Consider the following 17,668-nt stretch of genomic DNA (forward strand, 5'->3'; position numbering starts at 1 on the left):
AGGCGTGCTGTGACTGATCGAACATGTCAAAAGTGGTTTGTGAAGTAGCGCTGGAGATTTCTCGCTGGAGATTTCTCACTGGACTATGCTACAGTCAGGAAGACCAGTTGAAGTTGGTAACAATCACGTTGAGACATTAACTGAGAACAATCAACATCATACCATGTGGGAGACAGCCAACATACTCAAAATATCCAAATCAATAAAGTTATCGGTGAAAATGAAAAACACGTCTTTTAAGGAAAAAAACTAAACGGACTTTTTGGCCAATGCAATAAATAAATACAAGACATGGCACAGGAACGAAATTAAAATATATTTATTCTAAAACAACCTACATACATTTTAAAAATTGTTTTTTAAAAGTACAAGTTTAAGTCTTAATGTAATTATTTTGATTCAGTGAAATTTTAAAAATGTATATAGATTTGCAAATAGTAGAAACAATATTTATCTCCACAATTAAAGGAAAAAGACAAAAATTTCAAAAAGAAACTAAACAGAGCTTTATTTTCATTTGGTGTTGGCACTCAGGGCTCTCGACACGGCCACAGCAGAACCAGACCGAGTCACCAGCCTGGGAGACTGGGCTGCAGTAAAATAGTCAAAATAGGAACGAGACAAGAAGTGTTCGGTGGAGGTAAATATTTTCAATTTAAGAGACAAACCCTGGTTCTGGAAACTGTGTCCCTGCTACTTCGGGAGAAGCCACAGTGAATAGCTACTTTGTTCTGGCGGGTGTCACTGCACGACAGCGCCCAGGGCCTTGGCCTGAAACCAGGACAGGAAAGCCACATGAAGAGGCGGTGTGGGGGGTGGGGCTCTTGGAAGAGAGGTGGCCCAGCCGCACCGTGGGGAAGGGTGTCCAGCCTGGGACAGGGCTGTAGGCCACCACCACCGGGCAGCTCCAGCCCTCTATGCTCTTCCCGAACGATGCCCTGGAAGCCCTTCTTTCTGGAAACAGGGTCAGCACGGCCCACACACGCGAGAGATTTCCAATCAGCCCATGCTTCTTTTCCAGCAGGAGAGCTCAAAGCAGATGGTAAGTGCCTTTCCATTCTTACCCCCCATGTCTTTCTGGTGAAAGGTGTAAGGAAGTGCTGCTTTCACGTAAGCAAAGCTGGGATAAAGTGACTGGCCCAGGTCCTAAATCAGTTCAGTCTGGAGTTAGGAGAGCACGGTTCAAACTCCTAACCCAGAGGCTGGGCAAACAGAGATGCTATCTTTAAAAGCAACAGTGTTACTATGTCAGGAATGCGTGCCAGTGCTTCAATCTTTCTGGCACCTCTGATTCAGGAGAGAAAAGTATGTCTGGGTAATGTTTTTGGAATGAGCCAAATGGTACTTGCTCAATACTTTGATAACAGTTCTTTGTTTCTCATAATAGTGCTTTCTTTAAAATTAAAAAAAAAAAAAATCCCCTGGGTCGTCTGCAGCCTCATAAACATGATCAAACATTTCCTAAAGTGCTCCCACATCTTAAATATCAAAGCCATTTTCAAATGCTCTGGTTCGCTACTGGTTTAAAACCAGGCTTCCTGTCTCTTCCAGAGGCCCTGGTGCCCGGGACGAGCCTGCAGCTGGGCCCATGTGGGCAGTGGCATGCCAGCTGACTGATGGAAACACTAGCGAGTAAATTCCTGAACCAAGAGAGGGAGACATAATTAGTATTATTTTTGGACAAGTTTTAGTGCCATCCTCCAACTAATAAAGAAGTGATAGTCTCATTTCTCCTTCACCGAAGGCCTCATCTCAAAATCTTCAGGGGAAAAAATGTACAAGAAAAAGGTAACAAAACATTTATCTGAGACAAATATACACTCTTCAAAGCCTAAAAATTATTTTCCATCTTACTGATTAAAATAGTGGGCTGAATTATGTCAGGGCTCTGAGACAAGTACTTATCTATTTGTTGAGACAGGTATTAAAACAAAATACCTGTGCTCCATTCTGTAAAGGAAATTGTTCTAAATCGTTCCTTCTGAGGACTGGCTCAGGTGAGTCCGATGCTAAGGAGCAAAACTGAGAGCAACACCAAGGTCTAACCCTAACCACTGTTCACAGTGCCTGCTCTGTGCAGGGGACAGCTGCCTGCTGCCACCGCCCAGAGCCCCGGCACCCCGATTCCGTGCCATCCATGACAACTGATCACCGCCGGAGCTTGCCACACCTGGTGTGAACCACCTGCGCTGAGGCGTGTCCCAGCACCACAGCCCACACGATTCTCCGGCAGGTGGTGAAGAAGCTGTTCCCTTTTCAGGTTTGTCACAGCGCATGAACAAAATGCCTCATACATATGACAAGGGTTTAAACAACAGAGATTGTAAACCCATCCGTTAGTACTTAAACTTGAACTGGATCAACTAAACTTGAACCGGACAATTATGCTCTATAACCACCTGGGCCACAAAAAAGAAAGGCACACCACTTCATAAACAGAAGTATCCCCAATAGAGCCTGGCAGGCCATGAGGGTGCCAATGTCACAGCACAGTCAACACATTCATTCCCCAAGGAATGGCGATGAAACCCACAGTGAGGCCCACTTCACAGCCGGCAGGCAGCTGGGAGGAGGCAACACCAAGTCAGGGGGAAAGCAGAGAAAAGAAAACCCTCACATGCTGCTGGTGGAAACGCAAAATGGTGAGTGAGCTACTGTGGAAAACAGTTTGACTGTTTCTTAAAACATCAAACAGACTTAGTCTACCCTCCAGCAACTCTACTCCTGTGTATCTGGCCAAGAGAAAGGGAAATGCATGTCCACACAGACACTTCACAGCAGCGCTGCAGCCTAAACACGGCGACACCCAATTGTCCGTCAGCTGGCGAGTGGACACACCAGATGTGGCCCATCACACAGCGGGACACGACTCGGCAGCAAAAAGGGAAGAACCACCAACACTCGGCAACATAGAGGAAGAACTCAGTCCATGCACCACACTGAGTGCCAGAAGTCAGACACAAAGGGCTAGATGTTTATGATTCCATTCGCGGTGGAAGTCCAGAAAAGGCAAATCTAGCAAGTCCCAAAGTAGAGCAGAGCTGCCTGTGGCTGAGGTGGGGGTGGGGACTGACTGCAGATGGGCGTAAGGACGTTCTTGGAAATGCTCTACAACTGGATTGTGGAGATGACCACAAAATTCATATATTTACTAAAGTCACTGACTTGTACACTCAATACGGGGCAGTTTATGCCGTGTAAGTTACATATCAACAGAGCTGTGGAAAACTTGACAGCAGGGGACAAGGCCGCAGGCCACACCAGGGCATCTCGCCCTCAGCACAGGGGCGGTGTGGGCCAGGCACTCCCACGCTGCGTGCTGCAGGGTGCTCAGCAGACGCAGCAGCGGAGCCCCTACTCCCCAGCTGTGATAACCAACCAACAGCGCCTCCGGGCACTGCCCCATGTCCCGCGGGGAGAAACCAACCCCAGCGGACAACACTGGTCTGGGCCTGTTGTTCCCTAATTTGCTTCTTCTGCTCTATGACCACTGGGGACACTTCTCCAGGCCAGTATGTGATTCCGCCTGAACCTGTGCAGAGCCACGTGGCATCCCACCGTATGGGTGACCGTAAGTCACACCAGACGACGACGTGCCCGCATCGCTGCAGCAGTGCTGCAGGGAACGTCCTCACGCGCCATCTGCACAGTACTTCTGAGGAAGGAATCCCTGGGGTTGGGACTGCTGGGTCAGACAGCATACGATACACACCGTGAGCGTCTACTTTAGCGTCTTGGGTTTATTTCAGAGGGCACGACACCCATGAGAGACGGATGCTCTGTGACAGTCCTCTGGAAACGAGAAAGCCTGAGGAAGGCTGGCTGCTGCGACCATGACGTTCACACCTAGTGTGAGCCAAGCACAGCCCTAGAGAAATGAAAGCCTGGGAACCCTCACACCCATGGTCACAAGCAGCTGGGCCCCGAGTGTGCCACAGTAATGTGGGAGCGAGTCAGCCGAAGTCCTCAACCATTCAGGAAGGGGAAGTCCTTGTCATTTTACCCCAGTCGACAGATCCCCCCTGGTCTGGACAGGGAACAGCAGCTAGGCCACAGACCAGGCAAGGAGGTCACCACTGCCAGCTGCTTCGAGAACGCCAGGGCCAGACAGAAACAAGGCGGCAGAATCCCAAGGGGCTTCACGCTTTCTCCAGCCACTGAGGATAAACAGCTGTCCTGCACCGCAGAGCTCTCTGTCCTGCTGAAGGGCCCTGAAACAGAACATCCACCCCCACGGTAAAGGACCTCAGACAGCTCCCCACACCAAGGCCAGGGGCCAGCGAGGTCATGCAGCCAGAGACTCTGAAACAGCAAGCTGCTAGTCTACAAGGATGCTGGATCTCTTTGTTCTGATCCAGGTAAGTGACGGTAAGAGAGGCAGTGACTGGCTCAAGACCATAAAACCACGGCAGCCATACAGCCTTGCTGGCCGACCTCCCTGGGGCTGCCGGGAAGCCCCTACCCTTCCTACTGAGGGGTGTGCTCCAACGCCAACATCAGTGCAACGGAGTCCTGAGAGTGATTTAGAGAAAAGGCTGTGGCACGTCTGTTATTTAATTCTCCCCTGTTCATCAATGTGTTGCGCTCCCACCCCAGTCCCTCAATCTCGTTCTTTCAGGGCAGAGCCTCGGGGTCGCCCCTGACAGGCCTGTATCAGTGGACAAGGGCCCTAGTAACAGGCGCTCGGCATTTGTGTCTGGAACATGTGAAAGAATGTTTTCTTCCTGGCACAGCGAAATGAAGGCCCCAAAAGTAAGCTGCAGACTCTAGAAAATGAGACAAGCGTGGCTTTTATAAGCACTAGGGTATGGAAGAAACTCTGGGAATGGTCAAAGAATAAAAAGAAAGAAAAGAGGACCTATCGCTAAGTAGGAAAACTCAGCCAGCTGTCTGCCAAGACAAGAGGGCGAGCCGAACCAGTGAGAGGACAGTTAATTCCTTAATAGATGTTTTCAGCACACTGGTGAACGGCCTCTTGTTTGTGAAAGGGTCTGGAACGGGACCAAAACCCACAAACTCACCAGATCCTGCAGCCGGGGAATTCCACACTAAAGCAAAAAGCCTTATTCAAACACAAAAGTGCTCTACCTAAAAAATAGTTCTAATTACTTTTTAAGACAGGTTCTCAAAATATTGATTTAATTTTATACTGTTTATCTAAAATTAGTAATCGTTATCCTAACAGATTTTTAACAATAACTACTATTAAAAAACCAAAGTGAAAGGCTCATGTGTCCCTTTAAGGGCTTTTAAACAGTCTCTTGTTTGCACATAGCCATTATCTTGTAGAGACAAAAGGCCTATCAGGTGCCCAGGGACCTCCACACTCAGAAAGGCCTTCCAAAATCTGCCCCTGCGACCTAGCCTGCTGCTTGGGGGCACGCGTCTGTGTGAGCACCAAGGAGTGCATGTGGAGCAGTGAGTGAGAAAAGCGGGGTACGCAGCAAGCTCCTACAGCATGATCTCGTTTCTTCAAAAATACAGCCCCAGCTGGTGCGGCTCAGTGGATGGCGTGCTGGCCTGCAAACCCAAGGGTCACCGGTTCGATTCTCAGTCAGGGCTCATGCCTGGGTTGCAGGCCAGGCCCCCTAGTGGGGGTCACACATGAGAGGCAAGCACACATTGATGTTTCTCTCCCTCTCTTTCTCCTTTCCTTCCCCTCTCTCTAAAAATAAATAAATAAAAACTCCAAAAAAAAAAAAAAAAAGCTACGCTAACAGGAGCGCACAGTGCCGCGTCCCACTGCACGCAGGACACCTCGGGCCTGGCAGGGGTGAGGACTCAGTGCTGCACAGGCGCAGACGCAGGCTGCGAAGACGTCCTCACGCCAGAAACACTGAATCCCAGGAGACTGCGGGTGTCACGGACCCAAGCAATGACGGTGTCACAAACGACCAGAAAAACGTTAGCATGCTACACTGTCTCCGGACAGTGTTTCCTGACTTCTAAAATATTTTGCTTACCAAACAACTCACCTTCACATCAACTTTCACACATTAATCTCACCTCACAGACAACAGCCGGCAGCAGCCTGTTTCTCAGACCAACAGGTAAGTCTTAGGAAGTAATGGCCCACAAGCACCGGGCAAATCCAGCGAGTGCGACGACAGTGAAAACTACATCCTAAAACCAGAGTTCACACGTGTGGCAGGAACTTCACGCCTCTGCTAGTCCCTCCCCACCGGGGCACTGCATCCAGTGGGACCTATCTCACTAATGAGAAAACTGAGGGGCTGATTATGAATCTCAACCCCGTAAAGGTTACCTGACCACATTTTCTTGAAATACACTAAGTCCAAGAATAGCTGAAAATTGCACATCTAAGGTAGAAAGAAAACAGACAAAGAGCCTGGGTCATAGCACCACAGAAGACTCTAGAATCAGAGGTCTATTTGCTGTTTTTTAAGCAACATCACTGTACGTGAACTCCATGAAATCCAGTCACAATCCTTCTAGAATGGGGTAGGAGGAGCCACACTGGGTCATCCCAGAAGATCTGAGCATGTCTCCTGGTCGGTGACAACGGAAGGCGAGACCAGATACAAGGAGGAAGAGGCGGCGGGCAGGTACCAGTCCTGGTGCACAGGCAGGGTGGTGACCCCCCCACGAAGGAGCCTTTCCCACCTCAAAGCTGCAGCTCTCAGAACTTCGTGAAGCCAAGGCCACGCACGCTGTTGAAAGCTGACTCAGCACAGCACACAACATTTGATGTTTGTTATTTCAAAACTACAAACACATAATGCTCACTAACCTTTTTACTGGTGCCAAGGAAACACTTTCATTTCTTCTGGATGAACGTGTTACCTGTGGCCTTCAGAGTAGCAGACCAGAGGAGAGCTACATTTCAGAGACATACCTAGCCTGTTTTTCTAATCAACACTGCTGAGCACAGCCGCACTGCCAAACACGACACACAGGTCTAATTTCCAGGGAAGTCTTAAGACTAACAACGTGTATGATTAACTTACATGATCAACGCCTCCCATTCAAAAAAGTTCTCTTCATTCATGGGTCCTGCAGGAAAAGAAAAATATCCACACTGTCACTTTGAAGGCAACTTTAGCTATTAGAAGTAAATTAGAAAAAGATTAACTTTAGTATCTCACCTGCCACAATTCCTTCTGGAGGATTCAGTGTTAATTCTATAAAATTAAAAAGCAAAACCGTTATGGAATGGAGTATTATATTGGCATTTTAACAAAACAACTGTAAAAAGTATACAAATTGTAACTTACATAGTATACATTTGGCAGACCAAAATTCTTTGTACGAAGTGGGTTTCTGCTCCAGTTACGTTTCTGATAAAGACTATGTGAACAGTTCTTTATACCAGCAAAAAAGCAGAATTTTAGAGCTAGAAACCCCTTCATTTTACAAATGAAGAAACAAACAAAAAGATTTAATTGTCTTTCCAAAGTACTCCTGCTGGGGTTTTTTTTTTTCCAGATTTTTTTTTTAAAGATTTTATTTATTTATTTTCAGAGAGAGGGAAGGGTGGGGGGGGGAAGAGAGGGAGGGAAACATCAATGTGTAAGAGATATATCAATCAGCTGCCTCTTGCACATGCCCCAACTGGGGACAGGCCCACAACCCAGGCGTGTGCCCTCACTAGGAATTGAACCAGCAACTTACGTTTTGTTGGACAACGCTCAGCTGACTGAGCCATGCTGGTTATTTTGATTAAAGCCCGTAACTCAAACACAGTATGTTCTTTTCCAACTGAAAGGTATCTCCTGTCACTCTGAGACAAACTAGAGATGTGACCAGAGCTGAGGCTTCAAAAGCCTGACTCCGAATCAAGTGCATCGAGCACTGTACAGCCCACCTGCCAGCCTCGGTCATCACTGCAAACCTACAAGCCCCATGAAGGAGAGGCTCCACCGAATGTCCGGCTTCGGCGCTGATGGCAGAAACAGTGTGAAACAGTCAGCAGCAGCAGCCCTGCTCAGCTACTAAAGATGAGTAGTTGATGAAAAACTTGAGGCCCAGCTCTGTCACTTAGAAACTGCCACTAAGAAATGTCATTTCAACTTCTAAGGCATTTTAAAGAGAGCAAAAAGGTAAGCCCCAGAGGAAGATGATATTTGCAACAGATATAACCAACAAAAGGCAAATACCTGAACTTCTAAAGAACACCTTACAAATCAAAAAATGTAGAAACAATCCAAAAGAAGAGTCAAGCACAAGAACTGAACAGGCACGTGTCTCACACACACACACACACACACACACACACACGGTCAATAAACCTGGGAAGGTGCCCACCTCATTAACTACAGGGAAATGCAAACTAAAATCGCGGTGAGGCGGCACCGCCCCACCAGAACCACCCAGTCACCGACGTTCAGAAAACTGATGGTAAGAAGTGTCCGCAGGATGAGGAGCCATGGAAACGCACTGCTGGGAGGGGTACAGACTGCTATTTGGGAAATGAGGGTGCTGTTACCTACTATGACCCACCAACTCCTCGCAGGAGTGCAAATACGTATGTGAGCACACGTGCACCAAGAGACATGTCTGATAGGCTTTTTTCTTTTTCGCTTGCTGATGTCATCACTCAGAGGAGCTTCAGATTCTAAGTAGCAACCATGCTTCTGTGCAGAGCAACTTATAACAAATTATAACAACCCCCTATGAATCCACCTCTGAAAAAATATGGGGAAATAATAGGTAAAATGTCACTGGAATAATTACAGAGTTTGACAGTTAACATTTTGGCACACTCCCTAAAGAGACAGAGTAGATGCAGACCAAGGATACTAGTTTAAGCAAGTGAGCATTCAATAGCCCTTAATCTTATAAACAAAGAACAATTTAAATATTCCACCACTGCCCTGAAAATAGTGCTCTAACTGGTTTAGAAGACTGTGTGTGTCTCTGCTTTGCTATATAATTTTATGTATTGGAAAGTACAGAGCTAGCAGTTCTAATTACAAAAGCATTCAATTCCAGGTGATATTTCTCCTCTTCACATTTGCATCTTGGTCACAGCTGAAGCTTTGAGGAGCTACACAAACTATGTATAGCTCCTTGGCCAATGTGACTAGAATTGGCCAACCACTTATCAAGTATCAGTCAACATATTATCGATTTCCAGTGCACTTTTTCTCTGCCAAGCACTATTCCAGGCAGTGGGGATGTGGTGGTGAGATACAGACAAGGTCCCCACCTTACATGAGTTTCCATTCTAGTGAAGAAAGACAGGTAATGAACGAGGAAACATAAATAAAACAAGTTTCAGATATTAGTGAGTGTAGTTAAAAATGTGACAAAGTGATAGATACACCGAGGTGGCCAAGACAGGCCTTGCTGGGGAAATTATATTGAAGGTGAGTTTTCTCTCTGTTTTGTTTTCTTTTTTAACTGAGATGGAAAAGATGTAACAGGGTTATTAGTTTCAGGTATACAACATAGTGAGTCAAAACTTATATATATTGGAAAATGATAAATGAAATAACTCCAGTTAACATCCATCAACACACATAGTTACAATTTTTTTAAGATCTACTCTCTTAGCAACTTTCAAAGACGCAGTACAGTATTATGAACTAAGGTCATTACATGTAATGCAGTACATTACACCTGAGAACTTATTTATAACTGCAAGTTTCTACATTTTGACCCCCCTTCACCCATTTCACCCACCCTCTATCCCCCACCTATAGCAACCACCAATCTGCTCTCTGTATCTAGGAGTTCACTTCTGGGTTTTCTTAAGATTCCACTTATAAATGAGATCATACAGTATTTGTCTTTCTCTGATTTATTTCACTTAGCAGAATGCTCTTCAAGCTCCATTCATGTTGGAGCAAAGAGTAAGATTTCCTTCTTTTTGTGGCTCAATAATATTCCATTGGATATATACTGTATATTTATAGCAGCATTATTCATAATGGCAAAAAAAAAAAACCCAAGTGGCTTATCAATCGTAGAAGAGCCTTGGCTGCTGTGGCTCAGTTGGTTAGAGTGGCATCCCATAACCAAATGGTTGCGGGTTCAATTCCTGGCCAGGGCACATACCCAAATTGTGGGTTCAAGCCCTGGTCCTGGCAAGTATAGGAGGCAACTAATTGATGCTTCTCTCTCACATCAATGTTTCTCTCCCTTCCTCTCTCTCTAAAAGCACTGAAAAGAAACAAAAATGACACACAGCTACACACATTACTTTGTGCACAAGTACACAGACCTCAACACTATATAAACACTGTGTGTGTATATGTATCTATATAGATACATATACACACACCATATAGAATATACACATAACAGAATACACAGCACATTTACAGACAGATCACACACGTCAATCACATGTGTCAATAAGTAGGCAAAGCTGATCTTAAGAATGAGATTAAGGCTTTGGTGGAAAAGCAAAGCTGAACAAGGAGGAGACTCTCCTACAAGGAAGAGCTGCCTGGGGGTGGGGGCCCACACTGTGGGGCTCTAGAGGGCTGTGCCCTGGCTGCTGGTGCTCGCTCTGAGAACTCCCTGAGCTGAATGTGTCTTTCCTTGTACTTGTCTTTGTCGGTTATATTTCAAGCTAGTGAATACTTTTAAAAGCTGTTATGCAACAGTCCCGACAGGGAAGATGATGCCACAGGTCAGAGTGACAACTGTGAAAGTGGTAACGAATGAAGAGGCTGGGGCTCTCGCCCACAGGCAGAGGTGACAGGGCTTGCTGATGAAGCCAATGTGCTACGTGAGGACAAACCAAGGGTCCACACCAAAGAGTGAGTGGTGGCGCCCTCACTGGGCCGGAATGGGGAAGTTCTCACGCAGAGACAACGGTAAACAGACAAGCAGAGGTGACGGGCAGATGGTGGAGAAGGACTCTGAAGCTCCAGGGAGGATGGATGTTGCAGATGCAAGGTGAGGAGTTACCAAGTGCAGAGTGCACAGAACCCCAGGGCCTGATGGGACTCTCTGGCGCAGTGTTTCTACAGGAGGCCGTTTCTAGGCTGCACAGTGACTAGGGGACACTACTGCCATTTGGTAGGAATACTTAACATTCTGCCACAAACAAGTCCCATACAAGGAAAAAGTATACTCAAAAATACCAGTAACACCTGTGGAAAAACGCTGACCCAGTACACCAGTAAAGGGACAGAAAAGAGACAAGGCGATTACTGAGGGTGCGCTGGCACCACAAAAGGGAAGAGGAAAAGACAGCAGATGTCAAGGGAGGCCAGTGAAGTAACACAAATGCGTGCTGGTCCCAAATGCCAAGTGCATTAAATACTGCAAGGAGGGGAAAACCAAGTGCAAATGAGATCAATTATCAACAGGGCTGAGACCCTTGGATTTGGCAAGACAGATTCTGCCAGCCACTCTCTCTTAACTCTTCACAGTAGCAGAATGGGAGAAGTAACCCCAGGACCCAAATCACCAGGCTTTATACCCCTAGTCATCCGAAATCTCATCTGGTTTCTCTAAGTCAAATCGCCTTTTTATAAGAATAAAATGTAAACAACAGATTAAGGCAGATGGTTGTAACTTGCTAAGAGGAACAGGGGGATAGGGAAGCCAGAGAGGCGGGCTGGGGACATGTAGATGGGAATGGGAATAGGGTGCCCAAGAGCAACATAGAGAAATAATTACACCAATAATTTTAATGGAATTGTAGACCAAAAGGAGCAGGCTTTCTTCTTCATCTGTGGAGTTCCCCCTTGGAACTTCCCTCTGTGCCACCCTCCTCCCTTTAGGGAGGCACAGGTTTGTCTAAATTACGGCCCACGTCCAGCATTCTTATTCAACAGCGGCATCTGCTGGTCGGTGCAGAACTGCAGCAACCTAGGTCGCCAGTGGAAGGAACGCTCTGGACCACACACAACCATAGTTTCATGTTCACAGATTAAAAACTACTTCAAAAAGAGAAACAAAATCTTAACAATGTCAGAGAAATTTGAAAAGACCACGCCACTGGTTCCTTGACAATCTTAAGTTGTTAAAAGCATTTTTTAAAAGTACCTCAAAAAATAGCTGCCACAAAAAGTGAAATACAAATTTAACCTCTGACCCAGCAATCCCATGTCTCAGAATCTACCTCACAGAAACACTGGTAAAAATAAGAAAAGATACATGCATAAGGCTATTCGTTTCAGGACCCTTTTGTGATACCGAAAAACTGGAAACAACACAAATACTATCTATCCACAGGGGACCTGCCAAATGACGTTCCGTCTCCCGAGAGAACACCGGCAGCTGTAAAAGGGAATGGTGAACCCTCTGTGCGCCAGCACAGGGCATATCCCGTGAAACAGCGAAGTGGCAGAAAGTGTGTAACATGGATTAAGGCTAACAACTGAGGTTACTGGAGGGACTCTAATGCAACCCGACTGGTGTCCTTAAAAGAAGATCAGGACACAGGCCTCAGTAGGTTACATGATACAAAGAATTCTTAGAACTTAATAAAACAAACTGAAACATGAGCAAAAAACTCAAGACACATCTTCAAAAAGATATTACGGATGGCATACAAACACATAAATGGTACTCAGTGTCACTGATCACTACGAAGATGCAAATTAAAACCACGATAAGAGGATGGTGACTTATATTTTCAGCTCACTATCCTGAAGACACACATTTGACACATATGAAACAATTTCCTTTTTTAAAAAAAAAACCCTTAAAGGCTAGCTGAGTGACAACTACATATTGGGCAAACAGAAAAAACTGCCCTGCTCCGGAACACCAGCATCTCCTGGAAGGGGGCCTTACCACATGTCTGGTGCCCCAATTTTTGCAGCTGCCACACAGGGGATGCCTCTTGACTGCCTGGCTCTGGAAGCCAGGGGACCTGTGTTCCTGGTCACATGGCACTATAATAATCAGAGTCACCCAGAAAAGAATTCATACCGTAATCTGACACCCCGATTTCTGCAAATGCTGCCAGGCAATACCTCTGTAACACCTAGCTCTGGTGGCCAGTGGGGCTTACACTCCTGGGTCCCTCTGGACTGTAACTACAGGGAAAGAGTTCTTGAACAGCTACCACCCCTGAGCACAGCACAAGGCAACAGACCCAAGAGTCTGGTCTTCCTGTGAAGGACTATTAGCAAGTCATCATGGCTGCAGCCTGTGGGGCAGGCTTCTAATTAAACTGCACTCCTTTCCAGAGACCTCAGAAGGCTGGTGCTAGCATCACACTCACCCTCCACTGGGCTCCAGAGTGCCAGTGTCTCCTGGAAGGGAGCTTTAGGCACGCTTGGTGCTCTGGTTCTTGTGGCTGCAAAGGGCCGCCCCTTGGTCACTTTGCTGTGGTGGCAGGAGTTGCATTCTTGGGTCCCACAAGACTGGCAATCAGAGATGATCCTTGGCAGGCTACCCCATTCCTTTCTGATCAGTACAACCCCCAGGGCACCCCAGCACACTGCAGAGACAGTGGACTGAGGCACACCCCCAGCTGTGAAGGAGGCTTCTTTTCTTGTCCTGGAGCTTCGGCCTGGGGGGCAGCCTTCAGGCCTGGCACACATTTAGTGGTCTCCATACCGTATTTTGCCACATATAACGCGCACTTTTTGCCCAAATTTCCGAGGGAAAAATAAGGATGTGCGTTCTACATGGGTAGTGCTAATTCCAATTATACGTGGGAATTAGTACGAAAATATGGGTGTGCATTCTACATGGCAAAATACGGCAGCTGCTCTCAAGGAACCTAGGCTGTGGATGCCATCTTGGCGCTCTTCCTCTGCCTTGCCCAGTTCCAGTTACTCCCAGATACACTCGCCTGGAGCCCTGGTACATAATACATGTCTGGAGCCACAGTCTCTATGACTTCCAGCCAAGGGACACCTCCAGATTGCCTGGCTCTGGTGGCCGGCGAGGCTTATACTTGCAGTCCCATAGGACTTTATACATCTGCATACTTTTAAAAGCTGCTGCCTGAGGGTCTGGCTTACAATCAACCCAGATCCAGGAGGTGAGATCTGCCGCTTTGGGACACTGACAGGTCTTGGCACGCCCTCGACTGAGGCTTGCGCAAGCACAAAAATCTGAAAGACAACCAAGAGCTGAGGCAGGGCTGAATGACAACGCTCATCTTTTACATGAGGCCACTCCCCTTCAAGATGGGACAGATGGTTGTTTCGTCTACTGTATCGAAACCAACACAGAGTCAAGCAAAATGAGAAACAGAGAAATATACTGCAAATGAAAGAACAAGATAAACTTCAGAAAAAAACTTAAACAGAGGTAAATGATCTACCTGATAATGAGTTCAAAGTAATGGTTGTAAAGATGCTCGCCAAACTGGGGAGGAAAATGGATGAACAAAGGACAAACTTCAACACAGAGATGAGAAACATAGAAAATACCAAACAGAAGTCACAGAGCTACACACACACACACACACACACACACACAATAACTGCCCTCAAAAAATATGCTGGAAGGGTTCAACAGAGACTAGATGGAGCAGAAGAAAAGAGAAGTCAATTCAAGACGAGGTAGTGAAACCCACCCAATCAGAGCAGCAAAAAGAATGAAAAAAGTGGCCCTGGCTGGTGTGGCTCAGTGGATTGAGCACAGGCCTGCAAACAAAGGGGTTGCTGGTTTGATTCTCAGTAGGGGCACACGCCTGGGTTGCGGGCCGGGTCCCCAGTAGGGGATGCGTGACAGGCAACCACACATTGATGTTTCTCTCCCTCTCTTTCTCCCTCCCTTCCCTTCTCTCTAAAAATAAATAAATAAAATCTTTAAAAAAGAATGAAAAAAGTGAAGGTTAAGGGAATTATGAGACAAGATCAAATGGGTTAACATTGCATCCTAGGGCTCCCAGGAGGAGAAGAGAAAGGGGAAGAAACCTTATTTGAAGAAATAATGGTGGTGGGTACAGGGTGGAGGTGGGCAAACAAGGGAGGGGGGAGTAATGGGGACATCTGCAATAGTGTCAACAATAAAAATAAAGAAAAAGAAAATAAAAAGAGTTAAAGGCTTAAAACTCCTCCAACCCTGAAAAGAAAATAGATACCCCGATCCAGGAAGCCCAGAGAGCTCCAAATAGAAGAAACCTGAAGAAACACACCAAAACACATTATAATTAAAGTGTTAAAAGTAAGTCAAGAAGACTATTAAAAGCATCGAGAAAACTTCTTGCACACAAGGGGACTTTTCAGCAGATTTTTCAGCAGAAACTTTGCAGACCAGAAGGGAGCAGCACGATATATTCAAAAGGCTGAAAGAAAAAAACTGAAAACCAAGAATGATCTACCCAGCAAAGTTATCATTCGTAAGTGAAGGAGAACTAGTACTGAGACAAGCAAAAGCTGAAGAAATTCATCACCATCAAATCAGATGTTACAAGAAATAAAAGAACGTCCTCAAACTGAGAAAGGTGTTGCTAATAGGACCACATATGAAAGAATAACTCTCACTGGAAAAGTAAATATATAATAAAGGCATTGGAATAATCACTTATAAGGCTATAAAGGTTAAACAACAACAGCAGTGAAAAAACTATGATTAGAATAACTAGTTAAAGGATACACAAGTAAAAGATGTAAAATGTGACATCAAAAACAAAATGTGGCAGTGGGAAGAGAACTAGTGTTGAGCTTTAAAATGTGATAAAACTTAATTATCAACGTAAACATATTGTTATAAATATAGGCTGTTTTATATAAGCCTTATGACAACCATAAAGCAAAAACCTGTAAGAAACCAACCAAAGGTAGAGAGAGGAATCTAAGCATACCACTAAGAAAGTCATCAAACCACAGAGAGAGAGCAAGAGAAGGAACAGGAGAAACTACAATACAAAAACAGCCAGAAAACAATGAATAAAGTGGCAATAAGCATGTGGCTATCGATAATTACTTTAAATGTATGTGGACTAAATTATCTAATCAAAAGACAGGGAGCGGCCAAATGGATAAGAAAACCCAGGCCCGTCTATATGCTGCCTGTAACAGGCTCAATTTAATGTGAGGACACACACAGGCTGAAAGTGAAGGGTTAGGAAAAAATGTTCCATGCAAACAGATACCAAAAGAAAGCTGGAGAAGCTCTGCTTGTATCGGACAAAACAGACTTTTAAAAAAAAAGGAAAAAAAGGCTGTGATAAAAGACAAAGATGGGCGTTAGATAATGACAAAGAGGTCAGCCCAACAAGAAGATACAACATTTGGACATTTTATGCATCCAACATAGGAAAACCTAAATACATAAAAGGAGTATCGACAGACCTAAAGGGAGACATCACAATACAATAATAGTAGGGTACTTCAATACCCCACTTGTATCAATGGGTAGGTCATCCAGAAAGAAAACCAATAAGGAAACATCAGCATGAAATAGATGAGCTTAGCCAATATTCACATAACATGCCACCCAAATGCAAAAGGACACACATTCTTCTTAAGTGCGCACAGCGTATATTTCCCAAGCTAGATCATGCGTCAGGCGACGGGAGAATTCAAATCTCAGCGGGCATCTTCCCCACCCACAGCGATATCAAACTAAACATGGACTACACGAAGAAAACTGGAAACTCACAAATATGCGGAGCTCAAACAGCATGAGACTGAACAACCCATGGGTCAAAGAGGAAATAAGAGAAATCAAAAATACCTGGAGACAAATGAGAACGGAAATGAACACACCAAAATTTATGGGATGCAGGAGAAGCAGTTCTAAGAGGGAATTTTGTAGCAATAAATGCCTACTTCAAGAAACAAGAAAAATCTCAACTAGACAACCTAGCATTTACTAACATCTCAAGGAATTAGAAAAAGAACCAAACGAAGCCCAAAGTTAGTAGAAGGAAGGAAATAACAAAGATTAGAGGAGAAATAAATGAAAGAAACCAAAAAGACAATAGAAAATATCAGTAAAACTAAGAACTGGGTCTTTGAAAACGTAAAATTGACAAACCTTTAGCCAGACTCACCAGGAAAAAAAAAGAGGACTCAATAAATAAAATTGGGAATAAAAGATGTCACAACCGATACCACAGAAATACAGAGGATCGTAAGACGCCATCCTATGAACGACTCCACTCTGACAACTGGGACGGATCACGATATAATTACGCTGAATGAAAGCAGCCTGGCCAAACAATCTACAGTGACGGAAAACTGCCCAGAGGCTGCCTGGGACCTAGGGGCCGGGAGGGAGAAAGGAGAGCTGGGCTACGAAGAGGGACTTCAGAGGGCAGTGGTCATGCTCCTCGTCCCGATTGTGGCGACGGCTTCACGGGTGTGCGTGTATATCCGCACCCACTGGACGCAAACTCCGAAAGCACGCTCCGAACGCACCAGCCTAATGTATGTCAATTATACTGCACTGAACTGCTTTAAAAAAAAACATGTGGCAGTAAAAAGCGCCACCACAAAGGCTGAAAGGACAAATCACAACCAGGGATAAAATAACTGTAACACATATAACCAAAAAAGGACTGGGGATATATAAAAGGACAGGAAATGTAGAGAGAGCTGCCACAAACCAGTCAGAAAAAGGCAAACCAGCCTATGGAAATCTGGTAAAAGACATGACAAACATTTCACAAAAGAAAAACACAGATGGCCTATAAACATGACAGGATGTTCAACTTCATTCACAATTACATACAACTTAAAGCACACCCGCCAGGTTGATGAAAACAGACACCACACAACTCCGAGGTGTTAGTGAACACCCGAGGCCACGTGCGTGGGAACAGCAGACTGAG

General features: G+C 45.4%; 1 protein-coding gene across 2 annotated transcripts in view; it reads right to left on the minus strand.

The window, feature by feature from the left end:
* The window catches only part of UBE2G2 (ubiquitin conjugating enzyme E2 G2), a 31,318-nt gene that overhangs the window by 10,106 nt on the left and 3,544 nt on the right, over window positions 1-17,668 (minus strand). The window contains exons 2-3 of one of the 2 annotated variants that reach the window (XM_024562284.3): window positions 7,107-7,142; window positions 6,969-7,014 (exon numbers count right to left, since the gene is read on the minus strand). The exons of the other annotated variant lie outside the window; for it this stretch is intronic. Of the exons in view, the coding sequence (XP_024418052.1) occupies window positions 6,969-7,014; window positions 7,107-7,142 (82 nt within the window). The remainder of the gene's footprint in view (window positions 1-6,968; window positions 7,015-7,106; window positions 7,143-17,668) is intronic. 2 annotated transcript variants of the gene reach the window in all.

Source organism: Desmodus rotundus, chromosome 2 (assembly GCF_022682495.2).
Source record: "Desmodus rotundus isolate HL8 chromosome 2, HLdesRot8A.1, whole genome shotgun sequence".
NCBI lineage: Eukaryota > Metazoa > Chordata > Mammalia > Chiroptera > Phyllostomidae > Desmodus > Desmodus rotundus.